Source organism: Mobula hypostoma, chromosome 2 (genome assembly GCF_963921235.1).
Source record: "Mobula hypostoma chromosome 2, sMobHyp1.1, whole genome shotgun sequence".
Classification (NCBI taxonomy): Eukaryota; Metazoa; Chordata; class Chondrichthyes; order Myliobatiformes; family Myliobatidae; genus Mobula; species Mobula hypostoma.
This window is the reverse complement of record NC_086098.1, coordinates 118,685,744-118,711,523: the sequence shown is the minus strand read 5'-3', so window position 1 is coordinate 118,711,523 and position 25,780 is coordinate 118,685,744. Positions and strand designations below refer to the sequence as shown.

Here is a 25,780-nt window from a genome sequence, read left to right as displayed (position 1 = left end):
TGTCTATTGTTTGGTATATTGGCCATAATTTTAATAGAAAGCTTAAGTGGAGCATGATCCGAAATGGTTATAGAATCATAATCACATTTAATCACTGAAGGAATGAGACGAGAATCAATGAAAAAATAATCAATTCTTGAATAGGAATGATGAACATGTGAAAAGAAGGAAAAATCTTTTTCCTGAGGATGCAGAAAACGCCAAATGTCCGTCGACCCAGAATCAGAAAGGAAAAAATTAATCAAATTTGCAGATTTATTAGGTAAAGTCCGTAAAGGAGCCGAACGGTCCAAAGCTGGAGATAAACAGGTATTAAGATCTCCGCCCCAAATCAATGAAAACTCGTTCAAATTCGGAAACTGATCAAACAATGATTTATAAAATTCCGGACAATCCATATTAGGAGCATAAACATTAACCAAAACTACTTTTTTATTAAATAATAAACCACTAACCAATAAAAATCTACCATTCGGATCAGAGATAATATCCTGTTGTATAAAAGTAACTGAGGAGTCTATAAAAATAGAGACGCCTCGAATCTTAGCATTGGAGTTCGAATGAAATTGTTGTCCCTTCCAAAATTTGAAAAAACGTAGTCTGTCCCCCCTCCGTACATGGGTCTCTTGTAAAAATAAAATTTGTGCTTTAAGTCTCCGGAACACTTTAAAAACTTTTTTCCTTTTAATAGGATGATTAAGACCATTAGTATTCCAGGAGACAAAATTAATAATAGACTCCATAAATCCTAAAGTCAACCCACAACAAGGAGGATTGACAATAGGCGCGACCCACAGACCCGGAGAGGAAACAGAACATACAAAAGATACCGGGGAAAAGGACGCAACCAATACTTCAATAATGTATATAGCCCAAAGAGAAACAAACTAAAACGTGAAGCCCCTCCCACCGCCCCCCACCCCAGGACCCCAAGGCGAAATCTAAAGCAGACCCGCCAGAAAGAAGCAAGCGCTAAAACTACCCCCATGACTTCCGGTATACGCTCCCTAAAAAAAAAGGTATAAATATGAAAAGGATCAGCTAATTGTAAAACAGTAAAAAAAATAAGTAAAAAAAAGTTAGCTCAATTAAAATACACACAGAACAGAACAAAAGCCGGAAAGTATATATTAAAAAAAAAACCACAATAAACCTCAAACTCATGAATAGACACAGCAACAAAAAAAATAGGATTATTAACATAAAATGATTATAAAAAGCAAAACAGAATAAAATTTAAAAAAAACTACAAAATTTAAGGCCGCACAGGAAATACGTAAGATGACAAAAGGGAAGTAACCACCCAGAATCCCCTGGGAAAAGAAAGAAATGACGCAGTTAAAAAGAAAGTTTAGCAGCCATATTAAGAAATCAAAAGTAAACTTTTCTGCCCAAATAGGGCACAGAAAAGTTAAAACCAACCAATTCACAGCCTCCGATCAACGGAGAAAATTAAAAAAAGGCAATTAAGATGTTGAAGATGAAAGTTGATCCAGATAACTCTGGGCATCCGATGGAGAATCAAAAAAACGAAGAGCTCCATCTAACATGCGAATCCTTAGACGTGCAGGGTACAGCAGCGCTGGTCTTAAATCCATCTTATAGAATTCCGACATCACGGATCTGTAACGGACCCGTTGGTCCCAGATTGGTTTACTGAAATCTTCCACGAATCGGAACTTAAGATCCGAAAAATCAATGAAACCTTTAGATCGAGCGAATCGAAACAGTCTCTCCTTGTCTTGAAAGTAATGAAAACGTAAGATAACATGCCTAGGTCTATCTGACCTAGACGAGTATGATGGGATTCTGTAAACACGATCCAGTAGCGGTGGTTGGTCAGGAAATACAGTAGGGAATGCATCTTTTAAAAGTTGGGAGAAATATTTCATAGGGTTGTTAGCTTCCACGGCTTCCCTGACGCCAATCATTCGTAAATTCTGCCGTCGCATTCTAGATTCCAAGTCAGAGTTTTTAAAAGTCAAAAAGTCAAGTTTCTTCTTCATTACATTAATTGTTTCTTCGACTTTCCCCATCTTAAGCTCACTTTGTTGCGCGGATTTTTGAAGACCAGATATAGCCGACTGATGTTCCGCAATACATGTTTGCATCTTATCAATTAAATCGGCAATTTTCTGGAACTTAGTTGAGATTTCCATATGAATCAGGTCTTTAACAGAGCCCATAATTTCTGTACGAATCATCTCCCTAACAGAGGTTGAAATTTCCCTCTGAATTAACTCCGATATAGCTTTCAAAGTCACCGGTGATTCAGTCGGAGGGAGATCCGTAGCTTTCGGTTTAACCGGAGGTTTACCATCCTTGCCGTCTTTCCCGTTCTTAGACATAGCCGATCTCAGTATCATCCAATTGTCAGAGAATTCAGTTTAATTCAAAGTATTGTAAAAATTGATGCCTTAATAGTTAATTAAAGTATAGCTGACCATAGAGAGAAAAAACTCAGAGGTAATGGAGCGAGTCAAGAACGCGACTTCACTCCATGAGCGCTACCGGAAGTCCCCCACCTTTCCTGAAGTCAAAGAATAATTTTTTTTGTTTTGCTGACATTGTGAGAAAATTGTTATGACATAAACGTCACTTTCTTCTTCCTATACTCCAACTCATCATTACTTGAGATACATTCCATAAAATAGTATTACCTGCACACTTGTAGATAAGAGTTGGAGCAGAATCTGGCCATGCAACTATGACTGTATATATAAGCAGTAGAGGGCTGAAGATGCCGCCTTGTGGGGCACTAGTGTTGAGGATAATTGTGGCAGAGCTGTGGTTGCCTATCCTTACAGATTGTGGTGTGTTGGTCAGAAAGCCAAGGATCCACTTGCAAAGGGAAGCGTTGAGCCCCAGCTCTAGGAGTTTGGAGATGAGTTTGCTTGGAGCTTGCTTAAAAGAGGAGCTGTGGTCAATAAACAATGTAGGAGTTTTTAGTGTACAGATGCTCCAGAGATGAATGCAGGGCCAGAGAGAACAGCATCCAAAATAATCGTGTTTTGGCAGTTAGTGAATTACAGTAGGACAAAGTTGTCTGGGAGGCTGGAGTTAATGCACGCCATGACCAACCTCTCAAAACACTTCATGATGGTTGACGCCAGAAGCACTGGTTGGTAACTATCAAGTCAGATCACCTTGTTTTTCACAGGTACTGGGATGATAGTGGTCTTCTCAAAGCAGATAAGAACATCACATTGAAATACAGAGCGGTTGAAAACTTTTGCAAATATCCCCATTAACTGATCTATGCAGGATCTAAGGGTTTGGCCAGGAACACTTCTGGACCAGATGCTTGCCTCAGGTTCACTCTCTACACAACTGATCTTACATCCACCATGGTGACTATAGGTACAGATATATTGGAGGCAGATGGGGTGGGTAGTTACATCTCATGCCACAAATCTTCCAGTATACTTCCACAGTAGCTCAGTGGTTGGCACAACGATTTACAGTACAGGTAACCTGGGTTCAATTCCCACCACTGCCTGTAAGGAGTTTGTATGATCTCCTCGTGACCACATGGGTTTCCTCCAGGTGCTCTGGTTTCCTCCCACAATCTAAAGACATACCAGTTGGTAGGTTAATTGGTGATTAGGCTAGTATTAAATCGGAGGAATGCTAGGCGGCATGGCTGGAAGGGCCTATTCCTCACTGTATCTCTATCAACCAATTAATAAAGTTTTAAGGTGCGGAGAGCTTTTGCTGTACCACCCTGTAAGACCATAAATTCCAGATCCAAACCACTCAAGCCACTTCAGATCTGAAATGTTCATAAGTTCCCTTTCTGCTGATGCTACTTGACTGGATGAGTTTTCTCTACAAATGACTTCAGGTCTATACTCCGTTATACCAGAATTTATTACCTATCCAATAAGGGAAATAGCTCTTTCCTATTGATTCTACCTCGGCCACACACAGTTTATTCATCCAAGAAAATGACTGTTCAGCCCCAGGACCCTTCATCAGGCCCCAAACCTGAATATTAATCATTTCTCTTTCCACTGATGGTACTTGACCTGCCGAACTTCTATAGCATTCCCAATTTTGTTTCAATTTTCTGGCATCAGTAGTTATTTTTTCTGATTTTCTTTAGTCTCTATAACCTTTCCTCACTGCAAAATCTTTCCAGCCCTGGCCAAGTCCTCAAATATTCATTGCAATCACCTTTCCTTTAATGTGGTAATCAGAACAGAACTCCATCCTAAAGTAGAAATTTGACCAGTATTCTCTATAGTTCCAGCAGAACCTCCTTGCTTTCATATTTTTATTGGAGACAAAAGAGACTGCAAATGACTGAATTTGAAGCAACAACCTGCTGAAGGAATTCAACGAGTCGAGCAGCATTCTTGGGAGGAAAGGAACTATCTATGTTTTAGGGACAAGACCATGCAATGATGATGCAGGGTTTCACTTCTACTCCTTCTACAGATGCTGCTCAACCAACTGAGTTCTTCCACCAGTTTTTGTTGCATTATATTTTTATTCCCTCAAATATAGGAAACCATCTTTCACATCTTATTAATAAATTTATTAACCTGTGCCCTGGCCCAATGAAGGAGCCATGCAAGGATCCAGCCCTCTTTCTGATATTGAGACCCTCTCAGCACCAAGGCTTTTCACCTTCCCCAAAATACCAAGATCTCACACTCCATAGCAATGAGCCTCTTCCCTCTGCCTCCACCTTGGCACCAACTCCCAGTCCAAAGCACGTCAATGGCCTTGACAGTGATTTCTTCAAGCTCATCTGCAGAAACAGCTTAATTTCTACTTTTAATGTCTTTTTCCTTTTCAAGATGGATAGGGTTAGAGCTACACTCAAATTTTGGTTCTTTAGAGTGTGGGGACCCGCTCCTGGGACTCACCCACCAGCTGATTTTCTATATCCAAGCACGAGTCCCAGAAGACGAGCGCACCTTTGCGGTTCCAAGGCTTTGCAGCCCTGGGGATGAGCTGGTTCTGCCGAATGAAGCGTCATGGGAGAAAACAGAATATCGGGAACAGCGGATCGGCTGTCGGGGGCTCTGTACTCGAACCGTGCTCACTCTCTCTTGCTGGTGGTGGAATTTGCTGCCAATTCTAGAGTCCAAAATCTTGGAAAAGAGCAGCATGGTAAACTTTAGCACTGTAGTTAAATGAGTTGTTTTGTTATGTCGCCCCTCTCACTGAGTGACACCTCTGTCCCTTTATTAGGGAGAGAGAGAGAGCCTGAGATATGTCGAACTGTCCAGTGAACCATTAGTTTTTGTTGTACTGCAGACCATGGTCTTGCTCAGAGGCTTTGCTATTGCTTGCTTGGTGTTTTTTTTTGCTGAAGTGGGAGAGAGGGAGTGTTGCTTTGCTGCTGCTTGTGCGAGGAAGGGGGGGAATGGGGTGCTTTGGGGTTCTAACGTTTTTACTGTCACTCATTCTTTGGGGCATTCTTCTGTTTTCGTGGATGTCTGTGAAGAATAAGAATTTCAGTTTGTACTTGTATACATCTTGTTCAAGATGGTGCCACCAAAGAGGCACGACAGCTAACGAGTTCGAAAGCAAAGGAATTTGATTAAAAACATCACTTTTTAAATTAAATTGTGGTAAACTATCATTGCAAACAATGAAAGGGTGAGCAAGGGCAAAGTGAACTCGAGAGACGTGCCCTGCTGGTGTGCTGCACAATCAATGCACTTGGAGTTGGGGTCGTGCTGGTTGGAGTGGACGATTCGGAGGGGAGAAGGCAGCACAGTGGAGTTCCAATGCCCATCCAACTTACACAGGTGAGAGGGTGGATTGCTCTAAGCACCGAGCCGATTTGGCAAGGTCAAGAACGGCCTCGTCGGGACCAAAATCTAAGTCCAAAGTGAATCACCAGGCGGCATGTTCTAAACCCAGAACGATATGCCACGGCGAGGCCCAAGCCCTAATACAAGATATAATACGCTGTTTGGATAATCTAAACACCAATAGACTGGGAAGGCAGGGTGTTGAGGGTCAGGCAAGGTTGGATTGCTCTAAACGCTGAGTCAATTTGGAGAGGTTGCAAACACTACCCCAGCAGCAAAATCTAGGCCTAGAATGATTTGCTGCAATGGGGCCCAGTTCCTAGTGCAAGGTTCAGACAATTTAAACACCGACCTAGATAGTCTGGGGCTCCTCTCTCCATGACACGAGAGGTGTGAGACTGCCTCTGGCTGCTGTGTTTCATGTCTACAAACTTTGTGGCAACTTGCCCTACCAATATTATGAAATGAATACCGAGGCTTTGGGCTTACTCCGAGTTGCTCCAGGAATTTGTATCTGAGGACTCAACTTAGCTCGGAATGCTATTGTTGGTGTTCACTTCTTTGTTTGCATGATTTGTTTTGTTTTTTCCTCTTTCTCTGTGGGCACTGGGGTTGGTTTTATTTATTGGGTTCTTCTGGATTCCTTGCTTTGCAACTGCCTGATCATCATCATCATCATCATCAGGTGCCATGCCCAGTTTGAGCTTTGACTGCCGTGGCCCACACGCTCCTGTTACGGGTCAAGTGGATCAATTCATTGGTATTCATTTCCAGTTCTCTGGTTGCTGTCTCCAACATCATTTGTCTTTGTCTTCCTCTTGCTTTCTTCCCTTCAATCTTTCCCATAATTACTGTGCATTCTAACTCCTCTTTCCTAATCACATGTCCAATGAAGTTACGTTGCCTTTTCATGATCTCATACATTATTTCTCTTTTTTGTGTTTGCTCTGTTCATGACATCCTCGTTAGATATTCCTTTCATCCATGATATTCTTTGCATCCTCCTCAAAAACCACATCTCTGCTGCTTCAATTTGTTTCCTCATGTTACTAGATATTGTCCAACATTCTGAGCCATATAACATAACTGGATAAACGTAACATTTCAGTACTCTGAGGCGGGTTGTCATGCCTAGTTTAATATTGGTCAGTACACTCTTCATTCTCGTAAAGGTGTCTTTTGCCATCCCCATTCTTCTTTTGATGTCCATGTCGCACCCGCCATCTGATGTCACCCAGCTTCCTAAGTAGCAAAAGTTCTGTACTTGTTTTATGTCTTCCCCGTTTATTCTCAGCCTGCAGATAGGATTCTCCTTCTTTTTGGATATCACCATACATTGTCTTTTTGCAATTAATAGATAGACCCAGTTTTGCACTTTCTTCAACAATTACATCAATTAAGTTTTGTAGTTATTCCTCCATACTTGCAATTAACAATGTCATCTGCATATCTGAAATTACTGATGTTTTCACCACCAACTTTGATTCCCAAAATGTCTTGTATTTTTTGTAATATTGTTTCACTGTACACATTAAATAAATCAGGGGAGAAAACACACCCTTGTCTAACGCCTCTCTTGATTTTCATAAACTGACTCACTTCTCCATCTATTCTTACAGCAACAGCTTGTTCCCAGTACAGATTTCTGATTAGGTGGAGGTCTTTCGAATCTAGATCTAGAGTTTTCTATAATATTTCAAATAACTTATTGTGCTTCACTTTATCAGGTGCTTTTGTGTAGTTGATAAAACAAACAAATCTTTTGCACTTGAATAGCTCGTTCTGAGAGTATCCTTACTGTCAATATTGTATTTCTTGTACCTTTGTTTTTTTAAGGAACAATGTGGTTCGTGAAAGACAATGGTACAAGAAACTGCCTGATCAGCAAACAAATCTCAAGGTTGTATAATTTACATATTCTTTGAAAATAAATGCACTTTGAATCATTCTCTGATATTAAATGGAACTATTGAAGTCCTAGTAGCAACCCCAAGTATGAGTCTCAGAACAAACATGAGACCATGTCTCAGTCCCACAATCCAACACTGAGCTTCAATCCCAAAACCAAGCCCAACAATGAACCTGTCCTGAGCCCCAGCCCATCCCAACACACAGTCCAAGAAAATCACGAATGTACCTTCTTGTCCCAGCACCAAAAGGAAATGGCTTACTATCACTAGAAAAAGGTAATTAAAACACCAACACCATATCCCACCAAAAATTAATCAGTAAAAAAAATACAAGTCCAGTACTCTCAGCCTCAGACCCAGTCCCAAAACTCAAACCCAAATCCCCACCAGACCCAAACACAGTCTAGATTCAGTCACAGTCCACCCACTCAATACACCAACTCACACACACTGAGCATTTTCTGAGCACTATAACCCAGACGCAGCAGCTCACATGGTACTTACTGGATGAAGCATGTCAACACTAACTGAAGACTGGTTAATACACACAATGCAAAGAGATCAAATGAATCAGTCTTTTTCAGGCTAGATGGATGCAACTGGAAGAGTGCCAAGGATTGGTCCTTGCCCTCAACTATTAACTGTATGTTTTAATGATTTGGAGAGGCAACAGTGCAAGATATCCAAGCTTGTTGATGATACAAATATAGGTTATGAGGTTATTTGGACACTGTAACAGGATATAGATAGAAACATAGAAAACCTACTTCACAATACAGGCCCTTCGGCCCACAATGCTGTGCCGAACATGTATTTATTTTAGAAATTACCGAGGGTTACCCATAGCCCTCTATTTTTCTAAGCTCTATGTACCTATCCAGGAGTCTCTTAAAAGACCCTATCGTACCACTGTCGCCAGCAGCCCATTCCATGCATTCACCAAGTCAAGTCAATTTTTATTGTCATTTCGACCATAACGGCTGGTACAGTCCACAGTAAAAACGAGACAACGTTTTTCAGGACCATGGTGCTACATGAACAATACAAAAACTACACTGAACTACGTAAAACAACACCAAACTACACTAGACTACAGACCTTTCCAGGACCGCATAAAGTGCACAAAACAGTGCAGGTATTACAATAAATAATAAAGACAAAATGCACAGTAGAGGGCAGTAGGTTGGTGTCAGTCCAGGCTCTGGGTATTGAGGAGTCTGATGACTTGGGGGAAGAAACTGTTACATAGTCTGGTCATGAGAGCCCGAATACTTCAGTGCCTTTTGCCAGATAGCAGGAGGGAGAAGAGTTTGTATGCGGGGTGCGTGGGGTCCTCCATAATGCTGGTTGCTTTATTGATGCAGTGTGTGGTGTAAATGTCTCTAATGGCGGAAAGAGAGACCCCAGTGGTCTTCTCAGCTGACCTCACTATCTGCTGCAGGGTCTTGCGATCCGAGATGGTGCAATTTCTGAACCAGGCAGTGATGCAGCTGCTCAGGATGCTCTCAATACAACCTCTGTAGAATGTAGTGAGGATGGGGGGTGGGAGATGGACTCTCTGCATAAAAAAAACTTACCCTGACATCTCCTCTGTACCTACTTCCAAGCACCTTAAAACTGTGCCCTCTCCTGTTAGCCATTTCAGCCCTGGGAAAAAGCCTCTGACTATCCACACCATCATCTTGTACAGCTCTATCAGATCACCTCTCATCCTCTACCGCTCCAAGGAGAAAAGGCCAAGTTCACTCAACCTATCCTCTTAAGGCATGCTTCCCAATCCAGGCAACATCTTTGTAAATCTCCTCTGCACCCTTTCCATGGTTTCAACATCCTTCCTGTGGTGAGGTGACCAGAACTGAGCACAGTACTCCAAGTGGGGTCTGACCAGGGTCCTAGATAGCTGTAACGTTACCTCTTGGCTCTTGAACTCAATCCCAGGGTTGATGAAGGCTAATGCACCGTATGCCTTCTTAACCACACAGTCAACCTGCAGTGTCCTATGGACTCGGACCCCAGGATCCCTCTGATCCTCCACACTGCCAAGAGTCTTACCATTAATACTATATTCTATCAGCACATTTGACCTACCAAAATGAACCACCTCACACTTATCTGGGTTGAACTCCATCTGCCACTTCTTAGCCCAGTTTTGCATCCTATCGATGTCCCGCTGTAACCTCTGACAGCCCTCCACACTATCCACATCACCTCCCTTTGTGTCATCAGCAAATTTAATAACGCATTCCCCCACTTCCTCATTAAGGTCATTTATAAAAATCACGAAGACAGGGGGTCCCAGAACAGATCCCTGAGGCACACCACTGGTCACTGACCTCCATGCAAAATATGACCTGTCTACAACCATTCCTTTGCCTTCTGTGGGCAAGCCAATTCTGGATCCACAAAGCAAGGTCCCCTTGGATCTCATGGCTCCTTTCTTTCTCAATCAGCCTTGCTTGGGGTACATTATCAAATGCTTTGCTGAAATCCATATACACCACATCTACTGCTCAACCTTCATCAATGTGTTTAGTCACATCCTCAAAAAATTCAATCAGGCTCATTGGGGTCAAACCTGGAGTACTGTGTACCGTGAACAGGTTCCCAGCTAAGATTATACTACCACGTGGGGGAAGGTAGTTCAGAAGAAATTCACAAGACTGAGTTCTCAGATGAGAAGGTTATTCAATCATGAATAGCTAGAGTTTAATCTGATTTATTTGAGTTTAGAGGAAAGAGGAACAAGACACTAAGGAGGCATGACAGGACTGATGATCTGATGTTTCACCGAGTGGGAGAAACTCAAATAAGAAGACAGGGTTATAAGGAGACAGTCACTTGAAGGTGCAGACAGACTTCTTCCTGCAGAAGGTGGTGAATTTCTAAAATTCTCTACCACACAGAATTGTGGAGGCATATTAAGAGGGGCTAGGTAATTTTTTTTTTAAAGTCTACAATAAAAACACACAAAATTATTTGAAGCCTGGGAAGATCAGCTATGATCACTTTTAATGCTGTTCAATTTGCTGCACACAGGCAAAGACTACTTCATAATGCAAGGTGCTGAGTAATAAACTGAAAATTAACCCACAGACTCCACTTAGTACATGCATTTTTACTGTTGGCCCACAGCAAAAGGAAAATAACAAAACAGAACCACTTCAGGTGCACGGCACATCCTGGAAAAACAGGATGCTGAGCAGTCCAAGGCTTAGGTGTCATCATATCTGGTCATTTCAACTTTTGTTCTATAATCCTTCTCAGATCTCCATTACCAAGCAACAGAAAGAGAAAGCTGATAAAGTAATTGTACATTATTACCTGTGAGCAGAAGTACAACCTCCCAGCATATGACATACATTAATGTCAGCATGTGTTTATTTCAATAAGTCACATTGTTAAAGTTTACCTCTCAAATGAGATCCGCTGCAAGTCAGATCAACTAGCAGTACGAAAGAATTTGAGATTATAACAACAGCACAAATTCCTTAGGGTAGTCTTATTACATTGTTCAGCCACAGAGGCAAGCTTAATCATGTCCTCACTCAATACTCATCTGTGCTGCCTCTCTGTAAGTTAGAAGATAATACTAAAAATGAGTAGGAAAAATGAATTTTTCTCATTCTGGACCAGATCCATCAAGCACTACAGTACGAATTTCATTCCCTTTAAAGTGCATATTCTAGTTAGACCTCTTCTCCTCCACCTTTCCCTCTCAACGGTCATTAATACACAGAATATCAGGTTTGGGAAGTAAGCAAAATTCAAGAGCTTTTAAGGTTGAAATACAAAATCTCAATGTCAGAAACAAAATCAATATTTAACAATGACCTACCATCCCAAACAAAAAAAGGCTAAATTGACTCAATGCATCTCATCTGTAAAATGAAAACTCGACATCTTTGTAGCTGATCGATTTCCAAATCAATGAGCGTTTCTATAAACCAGAGGCAACATTCAGCTAATACAAGTGGAAAAACAACCCAAGGCTTGACATAACCAATCAAGTACAGTGGTGGAGAACTTCACCACGGAAACATAAGCGAATGAACTAGGTTACATTGGCAGACTGCCTGTGCATGTCACGTCACAGTAGGCATGCTATTGCAATACAAATATCTCCAGTTAATCAAGGCCTTGGTACCCAAGAAAAGTAGCTACTGTCTGCAAAATGTTCTGGTTCAGCATTTAATTACAACAAATCCAACCACAATGTGCAGATGGGCGTTTACCACCCTCATCAAGCAGCCAGATAAAAAATGCACCCGTTGTGTATGAGGCAGTATCAAGGTGACCTGCACCACTGAAATATTTAGGCATTTTAATGGAACAGGGGAAAACAGTGGTAAATATTTTATCTCATATTTTATGTGGCTTAGAGACCAACACTGTCAAGGTTTGCATAATTGTATACATTTTATCCTAGGGATGAGGGCATGCCTGATAAGATTGACCTTCACTAGCCATCTCGAATTAGCCATGGACTAATTGGCTTATTAGGCCAGTTCAGAAGGTAATACTGCCATGTATCTGGAGTTATAAACAGGTTAAAACTATCAACAAATAACTTTACATTGGTAATATCCCAGCTAAAGTACAGCAATCATAAATGTTCCTGCTTTTACAGATTAAAACCTGCCCCTGGTACGAATACCTGGACTTACATTCAACTCCTCCAATTTGTCTATAGCAGTTTTTGAATCAAGTAATTTGTTTGTAAGTTCCACAATTTCCCAGTCGAGTGTCTTTTTTTCCAGTTCAGCTTTCTTAATCTGCAGAAATGGAAACAAATCAGGTTACACACAGAGAACAAGCTGACAATACATGTCCAGCAAGATTTATTCAGACAAGACTCAACATTGTCACTATGCGGAAATATACAGTGCCTATAAAAAGTATTCATTCACCCCTCCCCCCCCCCCACCCCTGGAAGTTTTCATGTTTTGTTGTTTTACAACTTTGAATCACAGTAGATTTAATTTGGCTTTTTTGACACTGATTAAGAGAAAAAGACTCTTTCATGTCAAAGTGAAAACAGATCTCTACAAAATGACCTAAATTAACTACAAATATAAAACAAAATAAGTGAATGCATAACTATTCACCTCCTTTAATATGACCCACCAAATCATCACTAGTGCAGCCAAATGGTTTTAGAAGTCACATAATTAGCTAAGTGGCGATCTGTTTTTGGACACCTGTGTGCAGTCAAGGTGTTTCAATTGATTGTAGTAAAAATACACCTCTATCTGGAAGGTCCAACTGCCGGTGAGTTAGTATCCTCACAAAAACTACACCATGAAGACAAAATAACACTCCAAGCAACTCCGCAAAAAGATTATTGAAAAGCACAAGTCAGGAGATGGATACAAGGAAATTTCCAAGTCATTGAATATCACCTGGAGTACAGCTAAATCAATAATCAAGGAATGGAAAGAATACGGCACAGCTGCAAATCTGCCTACAGCAGGCCGTCCTCAAACACTGTGTGACTGTGTAAGGAGGGGACGAGTGAGGGAGTTCACAAAGAGACCTATGACAACTCTGGAGGAGTTACCATCTTCAGTGGCTGAGATGGGAGAGACTGCACATACAACAACTGCTGCCCGGGTGCTTCACCAGTCGCAGCTTTACGGGAGAGTGGCAAAGAGAAAGCCATTGTTGAAAAAAAACTCACATTAAATCTCGGCTCGAGTTTGCCAGAAGGCATGTGGGAGACTCTGAAGTCAGCTGTAAGAAGGTTCTATGGTCTGATAAAACCTACGGTGAAGCATGGTGGTGGCTGCATCATGCTGTGGGGAAGGCTGGTGCAGGTAGAGGGCAAAATGAATGCAGCAAAATACAGGGAAATCTTGGATGAAACCTGATGCAGTCTGCAAGAGAACTGCGACTCGGAAAAAGCTTTGTTTTCCAGCAAGACAATGACTGTAAGCCCTTAACACATAGGAGCAGAATTAAGTCATCTGGCCCACAGAGTCTGTTCCACCATTTCATTTTTTGGAATACATATGTCCTGCATCTTCCTCCTTTTTCCCAGAAACGCACACCATTGCTATTCTGCTGACATCCCTGCCAGCAGCTCCTTCCAATTTACTTTGAACAACCCCTCTCTCATGCCACTGTAATTTTCTGTACTTCACTGAAATACTGCTACATCAGACTTCACTTTCTCCCTGTCAGATTTCAAGTTGAACACAATCACATTGTGATCATTGGTTCCTCAGGGTTCTTTTACCTTAAGCTCTCTAATCGCCTCCGATTCATTACGTAACACCCAATCCAGTACAGCTGATCCCCTAGTAGGCTCAGTGACAAACTGCTCTAAAAAGCCATCTCTTCAGCATTCAACAAACTCACTCTCTTGAGACCCACTACCAACCTGATTTTCCCAATCGACCTGCATGTTAAAATCTCCCATGAGTACCATAACATTGCCCTTTTGACTCGCCTTTTCTATTTCCTGCTGTAACCTGTGGTCCAGCTCTCAGCCACTGTTGGGAGGCCTGTATATAACTGCCAACAATGTCCTTTTACCCTTGCAGTTTCTTAACTCAACCCACAAGGATTCAACATCTTCCGATCCTATGTCACATCTTTCTACTAATTTGATGCCATTCTTTACCAGTAGAGCCAAACCAACCCCTTTGCCTACCTTCCTATCCCTCCAATATAATGTGTAACCTTGGACATTCAGCTCTCAACTACAACCATCCTTCAGCCAAGATTCATGATGGCCACAACATCATACCTGGCAATCTGTAATATTGCAACAAGATTATCCACCTTATTTATTATAATACGTGCATTTAGATACAACACCTTGAGTACCGTATTTGCCAACCTTTCTGATTCTGTATCCCTAATGATTTGATACTCAGCCTGTTGGCTACAACTAAGTCCCATCACCTGCCTGCCCTTCCTGACAATCTGAGCACACTATCTTTACTTTTTTACCATTCGTCCTTTCCTGCGTCCCTTCACTCTGGTTCCCACCCCCCTGCCAAGTTAGTTTAAACCCTCCACAACAGCTCTAACAAACCTGCCCATGAGAATATTGGTCCCCCTTGAGTTCAGGTGCAACCGTCACTTTTGAACAGGCCATACCTCCCCCAGAAGAGATCCCAATTATTCAAGAAACTGAAGCCCTGCCCCCCATACTAGCTTCTCAGGTATGCATTTATCTGCCAAATCATCCTGTTTCTACCCTCACTGGCACGTGGCACAGGCAGCAATCCAGAAATTACTACCCAGGAGGTCCTGCTTCTCAGCTTTCTACCTAGCTCTCTAAATTATCTTTTCAGGACCTCAATGCTTTTCCCTCCTATGTCATTGGTACCAACATGTACCAAGATATCTGGCTGCTCCCCCTCCCTCTCCAAAATTTTGTGGATGTGATCTGAGACATCCCTGACCCTGGCACCTGGGAGGCAACATACCATCTGGGTGTCCCGTTCACGTCCATAGAACCTCCTGTCTGTTCCCCTCACTATCAAGTCCCCTATCACTACTGCTCTCTTCTTCTCTTTCTTTCCCTCCTGCACCACGGACCCATGCTCAGTGCCTGTAACCTGGATGCTGTGGCATTCTCCCAGGAGGTTATCCCCCAGAAAAGTATCCAAAGTGGTATACTTGTTCTTGAGGGGATTGGCCACAGGGATGCTCTGCTCTAACTGTCTATTTCCATTTCTCTTGATAGCAGTCATCCCACCCTGCAAAAACTCATTTCAGGGAGGTAGCACCACCACCCCCCCACCCCATCCCCCCTGCAACCCCATATCCCCCCACCCCCAGTCGACCTCCAAGGGTGTATGTATACAGGACATTTGATTATGAAAGAACACAATTTATTTGATCACATATTGAAACTATTTACACACATATATTCTTTGTTGAGTATTTCGTTGGCAGTCTCAATGCTAATAGTTAAATGCTAATGCAAACAGCTTTTCTATTTCTTTTGCGAACTTTGCTTGTACTGTGATGTGGTTTGCTTGGCAGATTTCAGCATTTTGCCAGAAGTCTCAGCTTCAGAGCAGTCTGTGTCAATGAATTTGTTTATTTTGTAAGACATCAGTTTCACAAGTGTTTTGTGAGACAGCTGACTTCTGAATTCTGTCTTAACGTGACGCACCATGCTTAATGCCCTTTCTACATCACAATTAGAATGTGGCAGCACCAAAAGCAGCTTCATCACTGGCAGAACTCTTCAAATCTCAACTGCCCTGTGCTCACAGATTTTACTTTGGACAGCTTCCTCCAGAATTCATCAACTGGCAAACTTTTGTAGTTTAGCACCAGTCCTTCAAGGTTAGTTGAGACATAATCCAGGACTTCCAAGTGGAGCTGTTCTCTTGCATCTGCCTTGATCACATTTGGAAATCTCTCTGCCAAAGTCAAAATCTGCTCTGGATTCACCTCATCTTGGCTCTCTGTATTAACCACTGACAGATTTTTTAGATTTGGTCTCTCATTGGGAACTTCTCCAAGATCTTTTGAAAGCACCTGACAAAGAATGCTCTGGCATCTTTGATAAACTGCTTTGTCTTGTAAGGAGGGATCTCTTGTGCTTAGCAACTGTCTCCTTGCCAGGTACCCAATAAAAAGCTCTTCATCTGGGCGGTGAATTTCAGGGTTGCTCACATCTACCTCCTGAATGTTCTGTTCTCTCAATACCTTTGGCTCAATAAGTCTACTTGCTATGTCATGCAGGAGCTCTTCTACACTCTGATCCAACTTGAAGAGAATAGGTACCTTGTTTTGAAAAATCAAATTGAATTTATCAAAACATTGTGTGACATTATGAAGAAAGCATGTGTGTATTTTCATTTGGGGGCCTTTCAGCCTCTTCTGAATAAGAGATAACTTCTGATTCTCACTCTTTGACTCAAAATATGAAATAAAGGTTGGCCATTGGTGGAGCAGATGGTCCAAACCTTTTCCTAAAGAAAGCCAGCGTGTAGGACAATGCCTTTGTACTCTCTGCTGGGCAACACTGCAGAACTCTTGAAGCTGTTTTAGGTCTTCTCTTCTTTTGGAACTTTTCTCCAAATAGTAGAAGATGTTAATGAGCAGTTCTTCAGGTGACATTGAGAGCTCCTTAGCAGCAGTTTTGGCACAAATGTTGACCAGGTGACTTGGACAGCCAACACTAAGTATGAGGGGCCTGTGCTTTCACTCTTAATAAGGCAGAGTTGTTTTTGCCAATCATCACATTGCAGTTGTCACTGCTAAATCCTACACAACTAGACCATTCAAGGCTTTTGTCATGCATGGATGATGCAATGCAGTTGAATATGTTTTCAGCTTTGGCATCATTGCACACTGGCAAGTCTACAAATCCAACTATTACCTTATCCTGTGTTTCCTTATAGTGCCTGGCTAAAATGGCACATTCCTTCTCACACACGAAATCGTTGCTTTCGTTAACCAAAATACTGTATGGCCTTTTTTCTGTCCGGATGAACTTGTACAAATCCTCTGAACGTTCAGGTTCCAGTGCCATGTTCACAATAGCTGCTGTCTTGGTTAATGAGCAGGCATAGTTTTTTGCTATTTCTGAATCAGGAAACATTTTCCTGAATAGCTTGCCTGTGTGCTTACACACCTGGAATGGCAGGTTACTTTATTGTCGTCAAACAATTGATACTAGAGCGTACAATCATCACAGCGATATTTGATTCTGCACTTCGCGCCCCCTGGAATACAAATCAATAGTAAAATATTAAATATTTAAATTATAAATCATAAATAGAAAATAGAAAAGGGAAAGTAAGGTAGTGCAAAAAAAACAAGAGGCCGAAGCTGTTCCCAAATCTGGCCGTACGAGTCTTCAAGCTCCTGAGCCTTCTCCCAGAGGGAAGAGGAACGAAAAATGTGTTGGCCGGGTGCGTTGTGTCCTTGATTATCCTGGCAGCACAGCTCCAACAGCGTGCGGTGTAAAGTGAGTCCGAGGACGGAAGACTGGTTTTTGTGATGTGCTGGGCTGTTTTCACGATCTTCTGCAGCTTCTTCCGGTCTTGGACAGGACAACTTCCATACCAGGTTGTGATGCACCCTAGAAGAATGCTTTCTACAGCGCATCTATAAAAATTAGCGAGGGTTTTAGGAGACAGGCCAAATTTCTTTAGCTTTCTCAGGAAGTAAAGGCGCTGGTGGACCTTCTTGGCAGTGGACTCTGCTTGGTTGGACCAAGTCAACCAAGACTTATGCTCAACGATGGAAGATGTAAAGTACACCTCAGCTCTAGTGACCTTCTCTGTCAGGCTTTGGTTTTCTGCTGAAAAGAAATGTGAAATACTTGAGCAGCCTTCCCTGCGCTTAGCCTCCCTAATATGTTGTGGTCCCTAAAAGCATAAGGTGTATTGTCTTATGCAGAAAATGTGACATTAAAATATATACTTATACTATATTATCATGGAGTTGTTTCTTTATTCATTTACAACTTTAAGCAAGTCTACAGGGAGTTTGGCCTCATCACATAGGACATCAATAGAGTAGCTCCTTAGAAGCTAGCCAGCTAGTTTAAATAACGTTAGCTATGCTAATGAACAAATGACACCTGTTAAACTCACCTCATTATTTTTGACCCCTATTAGGCAGGGGTACACTTTAGTGTATTCTGGGGTGAAGTACGTTTTATATTTTCTTTTTTTGGAACACTCTGCCATGGTGCTACAGGACACTAAACTGAACTGATGGACAATGAAAGAGAGAGAGACAGAGAGGTCGACTGTAAAGCCCACCCACAGAGAAAACTGATAGGTCTATTTAGCACAAAGAGAGACCAATCAAGATGCTCTCTCTGTCACTCTCTTGCTACATCTGTCACTCGCTCTCTCTGACTCTCTCTCTCTCAAAAAAATCGATTTCCAGGATATTGTATATAATTTGTGGGCGTCAGAGAGCCGCTATTAACATGTGGGAGACTCCCGGAACTTCTGGGAGAGGTGGGATGTCTGTGATGGCCACCCAGCTACTTGCCTCCTGCAACTTCGGGGTGATGACTCCCCTGCAACTTTGATCAATTATATCCTCACTCCCGTACAAGCCGAAGGTCATCCAGTTGCTGTTCCAGATCCCCAACATGGTCTTCAAGGAGCTGCAGCCAGATGCACTTTATGCAGATGTAGTTCCCCAGGAGACTCTGGGTCTCCCAGTTCTCCAACATCCAGCACGAAGTGCACACCACAGCCATTTAAATGATACAGTAAAAGAGGAAATAAAAGACAAAAAGGAAACCTTAACAGACACCTTACACAGAGCCTATGCCTCTTCCGAGCCGAAGCCTCCTTTCAGCCAAAGCCTGTCGCTTCTACTCTAGCCACTGGCCTACTCCCAACAATGGCCACTCTGCTTATCCCTTCTTGTACTTTTATTTAGTTCGTAGAGTTCTGTTGACGCCGCTGATAGGCCATGTACAATGAACAAACGCTCTTGAAGCTCCCTTTTTAAATAACCACCTCATAACAGGGGGAGTTGAGTATAGGAGCAAAGAGGTCCTTCTGCAGTTGTACAAGACCCTGGTGAGACCCCACCTAGAGTATTGTGTGCAGTTTTGGTCTCCAAATTTGAGGAAGGACATTCTTGCTATTGAGGGAGTGCAGCGTAGGTTCACTGGGTTAATTCCGGGGATGGCGGGAATGTCATATGTTGAAACATTGGAGCGACTGGGCTTGTATACACTGGAATTTAGAAGGATGAGAGGCGTCTGATTGAAACATATAAGATTATTAAGGGATTGGACATGCTATAGGCAGGAAACATGTTCCTGATGTTGGGGGGAGTCCAGAACCAGAGGCCACAGTTTAAGAATAAGGGGTAAACCATTTAGAACAGAGTTAAGGAAAAACTTTTTCACACAGAGGGTTGTGGATCTGTGGAATGCTCTGCCTCAGAAGGCAGTGGAGACCAATTCTCTGGATTCTTTCAAAAAAGAGTTAGATAGAGCTCTTAAAGATAGCGGAGTCAAGGGATGTGGGGAGAAGGCAGGAACAGGGTACTAATTGTGGATGATCAGCCATGATCACAGTGAATGGCGGTGCTGGCTCAAAGGGCCAAATGGCCTACTCCTGCGTCTATTGTCTATTGACCTGCAAGAAATCCCTCTTGATTGAGCTCTGTTGACATCACTGATAGGCCACATACAATAACCCAAAGCATAAAGCCAAAGCTACACAGGAATGGCTTAAAAACAACAAAGTTAATGTCCTGGAGTAGCCAAAGAATCTAGACCTCAATCCAATTGAGAATTTGTGGCTGGATTTGGAAAGGGCTGTTCACTTATGATCCCCATGCAATCTGACAGAGCTTCGGCAGTTTCGTAAAGAAGAATGGGGTAAAATTGCACCGTCCAGATGTGCAAAGCTGATGGCGACCTATCCCCACAGACTCAAGGCTGTAATTGTTGCCAAAGGTGCATCAACTAAATACTGACTTGAAGGGGTTGAGTAAGTATACAATTATTCTGTATAATAATTATAAAAAATTTAGACCAATTTGTAGAAATTTGTATTCACTTTGACACAAAAGAGTCTTTTTCTGTTGATCAGTGTCAAAAAAAGCCAAATTAAATCCACTGTGATTCAATGTTGTAAAACAATAAAATATGAAAATTTCCAAAGGGGTGAATACCTTTTATAGGCACTGTCTATTAGTTTCGTGCTGTTGAGACACTCGTTCAGGTTGCGAGTTTCGAGGAACTACTGATAGAGTTCTGCACTATATCAGGACCGCCATAAATCTAAATTAAGGCCAATTGGTGCAAGCTTGTTTAATCAGTGAAAAATTCACTACAATGATTGCAAGCAGAAACTAAATACCATAACAACAGTTGTGTTTTGTCAGGAATGATGCAGGACAGTACCAGAAAAACTCGAGCACTGGAACTGCAAGAGCAAAGGATAATGTAAGTTCGAGAAACTGCAATAACAGTATGCAGTGGAACTGTAGCAAAAGTTCTATTTGTAATTGGATGCATTGTTCAGAAAGAATTATTTGCAGCCAAGCCTTTTTGTTTAAAAAGAAATCTAAAACCCTGTGTATAGTATACCACTGGGCCTGCTTGTGCTGTCCCAAAGTGAATCACTGCTGCATCCATCACATTGCTTTGTTGCTATTTTCATCATGATTCGCATCGGATCAATCACCTGAATTTCTAGCTTTTCACTTATGTTTTTAATGTTAAATGTGCTTTTAAGTTTAGTTCTTCCTTGATTATTTAATACAATTTTAAAGTTTTATTTTAATCTGTTGGAGCATCAAAACTGTGGTAAAGTTTTGACAGCTTTGAAACAAGATGAAGCTTTACGCTCAACTGTTGTCCTGTTCAAAGGGTAATGGGGTACTGTGGAACAACAACTACTCACCACTGCAGCCACACTATGCTTCACTGAACACCACTGTGGTGGTCGGTTTGATTCAGTATCTAGTCTAGGCAAATACAAAATGGATGGCAAGCCAAGTCCAACTCAATTCAACCCAACAGTGTGCATTGCATAAACTGTTACGATCCAGTCACTCTGACCGACTCCATCACTATTTATCAGTCATCTGAAACAAAGGTGCCAATGTATGAGACACCACAGAGTTTTTCCACTTGTTTCTACACAAGTTACATTCTTAAAAGCTGAAATGATAGTGAACAGTGAGATTTATCTATTCTCTCAAATCCATAAGTCAGTTGCTGTCCAATCCCCAAGTCGTTGCTGTTTTAGGCAACTCTCTTCACTGTTTATCAATTTTTGGGGGGATCACTGGAATTACTACAATAACACCTGACACTTGAGATTGATCATTATGCAATTCTCTTCCCAGACATTGTCATTGAACTTCAGTTTACTTCTGGGATGCATAATAAATGAAGGGATTCTGGATATGCCGTTTGCTAAATCAGAAATATACTCTGCTTCAAAATGGCTCTCTCCCAATGCTTGAAAATATGGATTTTAAAAAAGTGAATGATTTTTAAAATCAGGAAACTTTGCTCCGAAATATTTATATCATGTTCTTATTAAATCTGCCTTTTGAATATTGTGCACAGATTTCTTGTAAACAACACTTCAACATATTGTGTTTTGGATTGTGACAATTTAAATCACATTCCAAAGTCAGAAACCTGCTGCAGAGAGGGTGGAAGAAAGGGATGTTCTGATTGAGTTAAAGCAGACAACCATGTGGTCAATGAGTGAGTGGACAGTCAGAACATACAAAAGAACACAGGAGTTGTGACATGCACATCAGGAAGACCTGCCCAGCAAATCAACCCAGCCAAGTCGGGGGAGCAAAGAAAGTGTGGGGGGGGGGCGGGGAGACACAAATTGAGCCAATTATCACAGATGTTTGACTGATACCGAGAGATTAAGTTAACTGAAGTTGCAGAATTCATTATTGATTTCAAAAGCTGCATCATGCCCAGACAGAAGATGAAGTGTTATACCTCAAACTTGCATTGGGTTTTGTTACTGCAGTATAAGAATACACACAGTGGTAGGTCAGAGAATTAAAGTGATAGGCAACAGGAAGCTGAAGGTCACTCCTCCAGTTGGAACATTGACGTTGCATAAAGCATCACACACTCTGTGATTTGTTTCTCCAATGCAAGGAGACCACATTGTTAACAGCAGAATCAGCATCTGGACATCCTGTGATCTGTCTTGGAGGCCAATGTCAAAACATCTTTCAAGAGGATGAACCCTCACAAAACATCAGACCCTGTTAGTGTACCTGGTACAGCACTGAAAACCTGTGCCAAGCAAATGCCCGGAGTGTTCAAGCCCACCTTCAATCTCTCACTGCTGCAGTCAGAGGTTCCCACCTGCTTCAAAAGGCCAATAATCATAGCAGTGCCCAAGAAGAGCAAGGTGAGGTGCCTCAATGACTTATCGCCCAGTTGTACTCACATCTACTGTGATTAAATGCTTTGAGAGGGCCAGTTATGGTCAGAATCAACTCCTGCCTAAGCAAGGGCCTGGACCCGCTACAATTTGCCTATCACAATAATCTACAGCAGATGCCTTCTCACTGGCTCTCCATTTAGCCTTAGCTTATCTGGACAATAGCAATACCTACATCAGACTGATGTTTATTGGTTACATCTGAATGCTCAACACAGTCATGCTCTCAGATCTAATCAACATGCTGCAAAATCTGGGTCTCTGTACCTCCTTCTGCAACCAGATGCTTGAAATCCTCATTGGGAGACCACAGCTAGTGCAGACCAGAAGTAACATCTTATGGCTAGCAATCAACACTATTCATAAATTCGCTGATGACACAACTATTGTTGGCAGAGTTTCAGATGGTGACGAGGAGGCATACAAGAGTAACAAAGATCAGCTGGTTGAGTGGTGTCTCAACAACAACCTTGCACTCAATGTCAGTAAGACCAGGGAATTGATTGTGGACTTCAGGAAGGGGAAGCTGAGGGAACACACACCAGTCCTCAGTGAGGGACTAGGAGTGGAAAGCCTGAGCAATTTCAAGTTCCTGGGTGTCAACATCTCCAAAGATCTATCCTGGAACCGCCATCACCCAGAACACGCCCTCTTCTTATTGCTACTAAAAAGAAGGTGGTACAAGAGCATGAAGACACTGACAGAGCCTACACTTCTCAAGAACAATCTGTGTACCGTGCCTTGATCAAAACAACTACCAGAGGAACTTAGAAGAATTGAAGAGATGCATGAAACTGAAAAAGGCTACCAAAAAACATTTCTAAAGGCCTGAGTGTTCATCAGTCCACAGTAAGAGAAATTAACTACAAATGGAGGAAATTCAGTACTGTTGCTACACTCCCTAGGAGTGGGCATCCTGCAAAGATCACAACAAGAGCACAACGTGCAATGCTAAAGGAGGTGAAAAAGAACCCAAGGGTAACAACAAAAGACCTGCAGAAATCTCTAGAACTTCAACATATTGATGCAATTATAAAGGAAGCGCACAGTGGCTATATTTCATTATAAATTTGAAAAGACTCTAGCAAATTTCAAACAGACTCAAGCAAACAGGAAACGTGAGAGGAAGCATGGGAGAATAAGGGAGTGGACAGCACACTGGTGCAGCAGATAGAGCTGCTGCAACACAGCTTGGACAACCAAGGCCCAATGACCTCTGATGCCATCTCTGTGGATTTTATGCATTTACCTTAAGATTATGTGGGTTTCCTCTGTATTTTCCTAATTTCCTCCCACATTCTGGTAGTTTACCTAGCTACAGAAAATTACCCCTAGTGCGTAGGCAAGTGGTAACGTCTAGGGAGAATTGAAGAGAATGTAGAGAAAATAAAATGGGATAAGCACTAGATTAACAAATGGATGCTTGGTAGTCAGTTAGGACAGTGTACTGGAGAGCCTGTTTCCTTACTCTATGGATAAGTGTCAGGATGGAATTTTCTTTCATCACTTTTCATTACAGGCAAGTGTAGTACAAACGTTTGTAGTTATTGCCCATCCCTCACTATCCTTGAGAAGATGTAGGCAAGCCATCTTCTTAAATTGCACTGTTCTTCTGAGAGTTGAACAGGGAGTTCCAGTATATGGATCAATGATAAAGGAAGTCTGGCAATATATTTCCAAGTTGTGGGGAACATGTGTTGCTATTCATCTCCTGCCTGTCTTCTTGGAGGCAGAGGTCACAGGTTTAAGGAGAAACTAGAGTAGTCCAGTTGTAACTTAAGTGTATTCTGTTGATGGCACACACTGCAACCATGGTGATGGTAGAGGTAACAGGGGTTTTATGTGGTAAATGAGGTATAAGGTGGTCTGGTTTGTTCAGCATTGCTGAAGTTGCGCTCATGTAGGTGGAAGTGTATTCTATCTCAATTCCAATTTCTACTTTATAGATGGCAAAAAGGCTCTCTGTCTCAGTGAGTCAAAGGCAAGTCCCACAACAGTTACTACTAATGTTCTCTCACAGCCACAGAATTTACACTCAGTGACTACATTATTAAGTATACCTGCTCATTAATGCAATTATCTAATCGGCCAATCACGTGGCAGCAACTTAATGCATAAAAGCATACAGACTTGGTCAAGAGGCTCAGTTGTTCAGACCAAACATCGGAATGGGGAAGAAATGTGATCTGACTGACTGTGGAATGATTGTTGGTGCCAGATGGGGCAGTTTCAGAATCTGAGAAGCTGCTGATTTTCCTGGCATTTTAACAAACAACTGCCTCTACAGCTTACAGAAAATGGTGCAAAAATAAACAACAGCCAGCAAGCAGCAGACCTATGAATGAAAATGCTTTGTTAATGAGGGAGGAGAATGGTTAGACTAGTTCAAGCTGACAGGAAGGTGACTGTAATTCAAATATTCCACACATTACAACAGTGATGCATAGAAGAGCATCTCTTAATGCACATGTAAAACCTTGAAGTGGACACGGCAAAAGACCACACCAGGTTCCACCCCGGCACCAAATAAAGTAGCTACTGAATGTACATGGCTGGTCATTTTGAAATTCTAATTAATCATGACCGTAGGATGTTGATGGTAGAAGGGCTCAGCAATCTAATTTAAAATTTACCTTAATTTCTCTTATCTACAGTTGCTGCCATCCCTGCTGAGTATTTTCAGGAATTTCTATTTTTATATCAAATTTCAACAGTGGGTATTTAGATTCACTTATTAGAGATAGTCACTGCCTGGTACTTTTATGGCGTAAGTGTCCTTGCCACTTATAAGCCCACACATGAACGTTGTCTAAGTCTCACTTCACACGGACATGAACTGCTTTTTTGCGGAGGAGCTGGAAATGGGATTGAACATACTGTAATCAGCAAATATTCCTGCTCTGTGTGATGGAAGAAAGGTCATTGATAAAAGAACAGAAGGTAGCTCAGCCTAGGAATCTTCTTCGTGGTATTCCTGCATAGATGGCCTGGGACTAGGACAAATGAGGATGAACGTCTACAACCACCGTGCTTTCAGTGAAGATGCCTCCAAAGCTGATCAGTTTTACCTGGGTCCTTTGATACAAGGGTCCATCAAATGACATCTTTCACATCACCTGTGGAATTCAACTTTTGAACTAAGGCTATGATGAGTTCTGGCACTGAATGGTCCTGACAAAATCCAAACTGAACATCAGTGATCAGGTTA

At 41.9% G+C, this 25,780-nt stretch overlaps 1 protein-coding gene across 8 annotated transcripts in view; it reads right to left on the bottom strand.

The window, feature by feature from the left end:
- tjap1 (tight junction associated protein 1 (peripheral)) overlaps window positions 1–25,780 on the bottom strand; it is a 193,583-nt gene that overhangs the window by 26,922 nt on the left and 140,881 nt on the right. For all 8 annotated transcript variants that reach the window (XM_063040534.1, XM_063040536.1, XM_063040535.1 and 5 more), the window contains one exon: window positions 12,346–12,453. In XM_063040534.1, coding sequence (XP_062896604.1) covers window positions 12,346–12,453 — 108 coding nt within the window. The remainder of the gene's footprint in view (window positions 1–12,345; window positions 12,454–25,780) is intronic.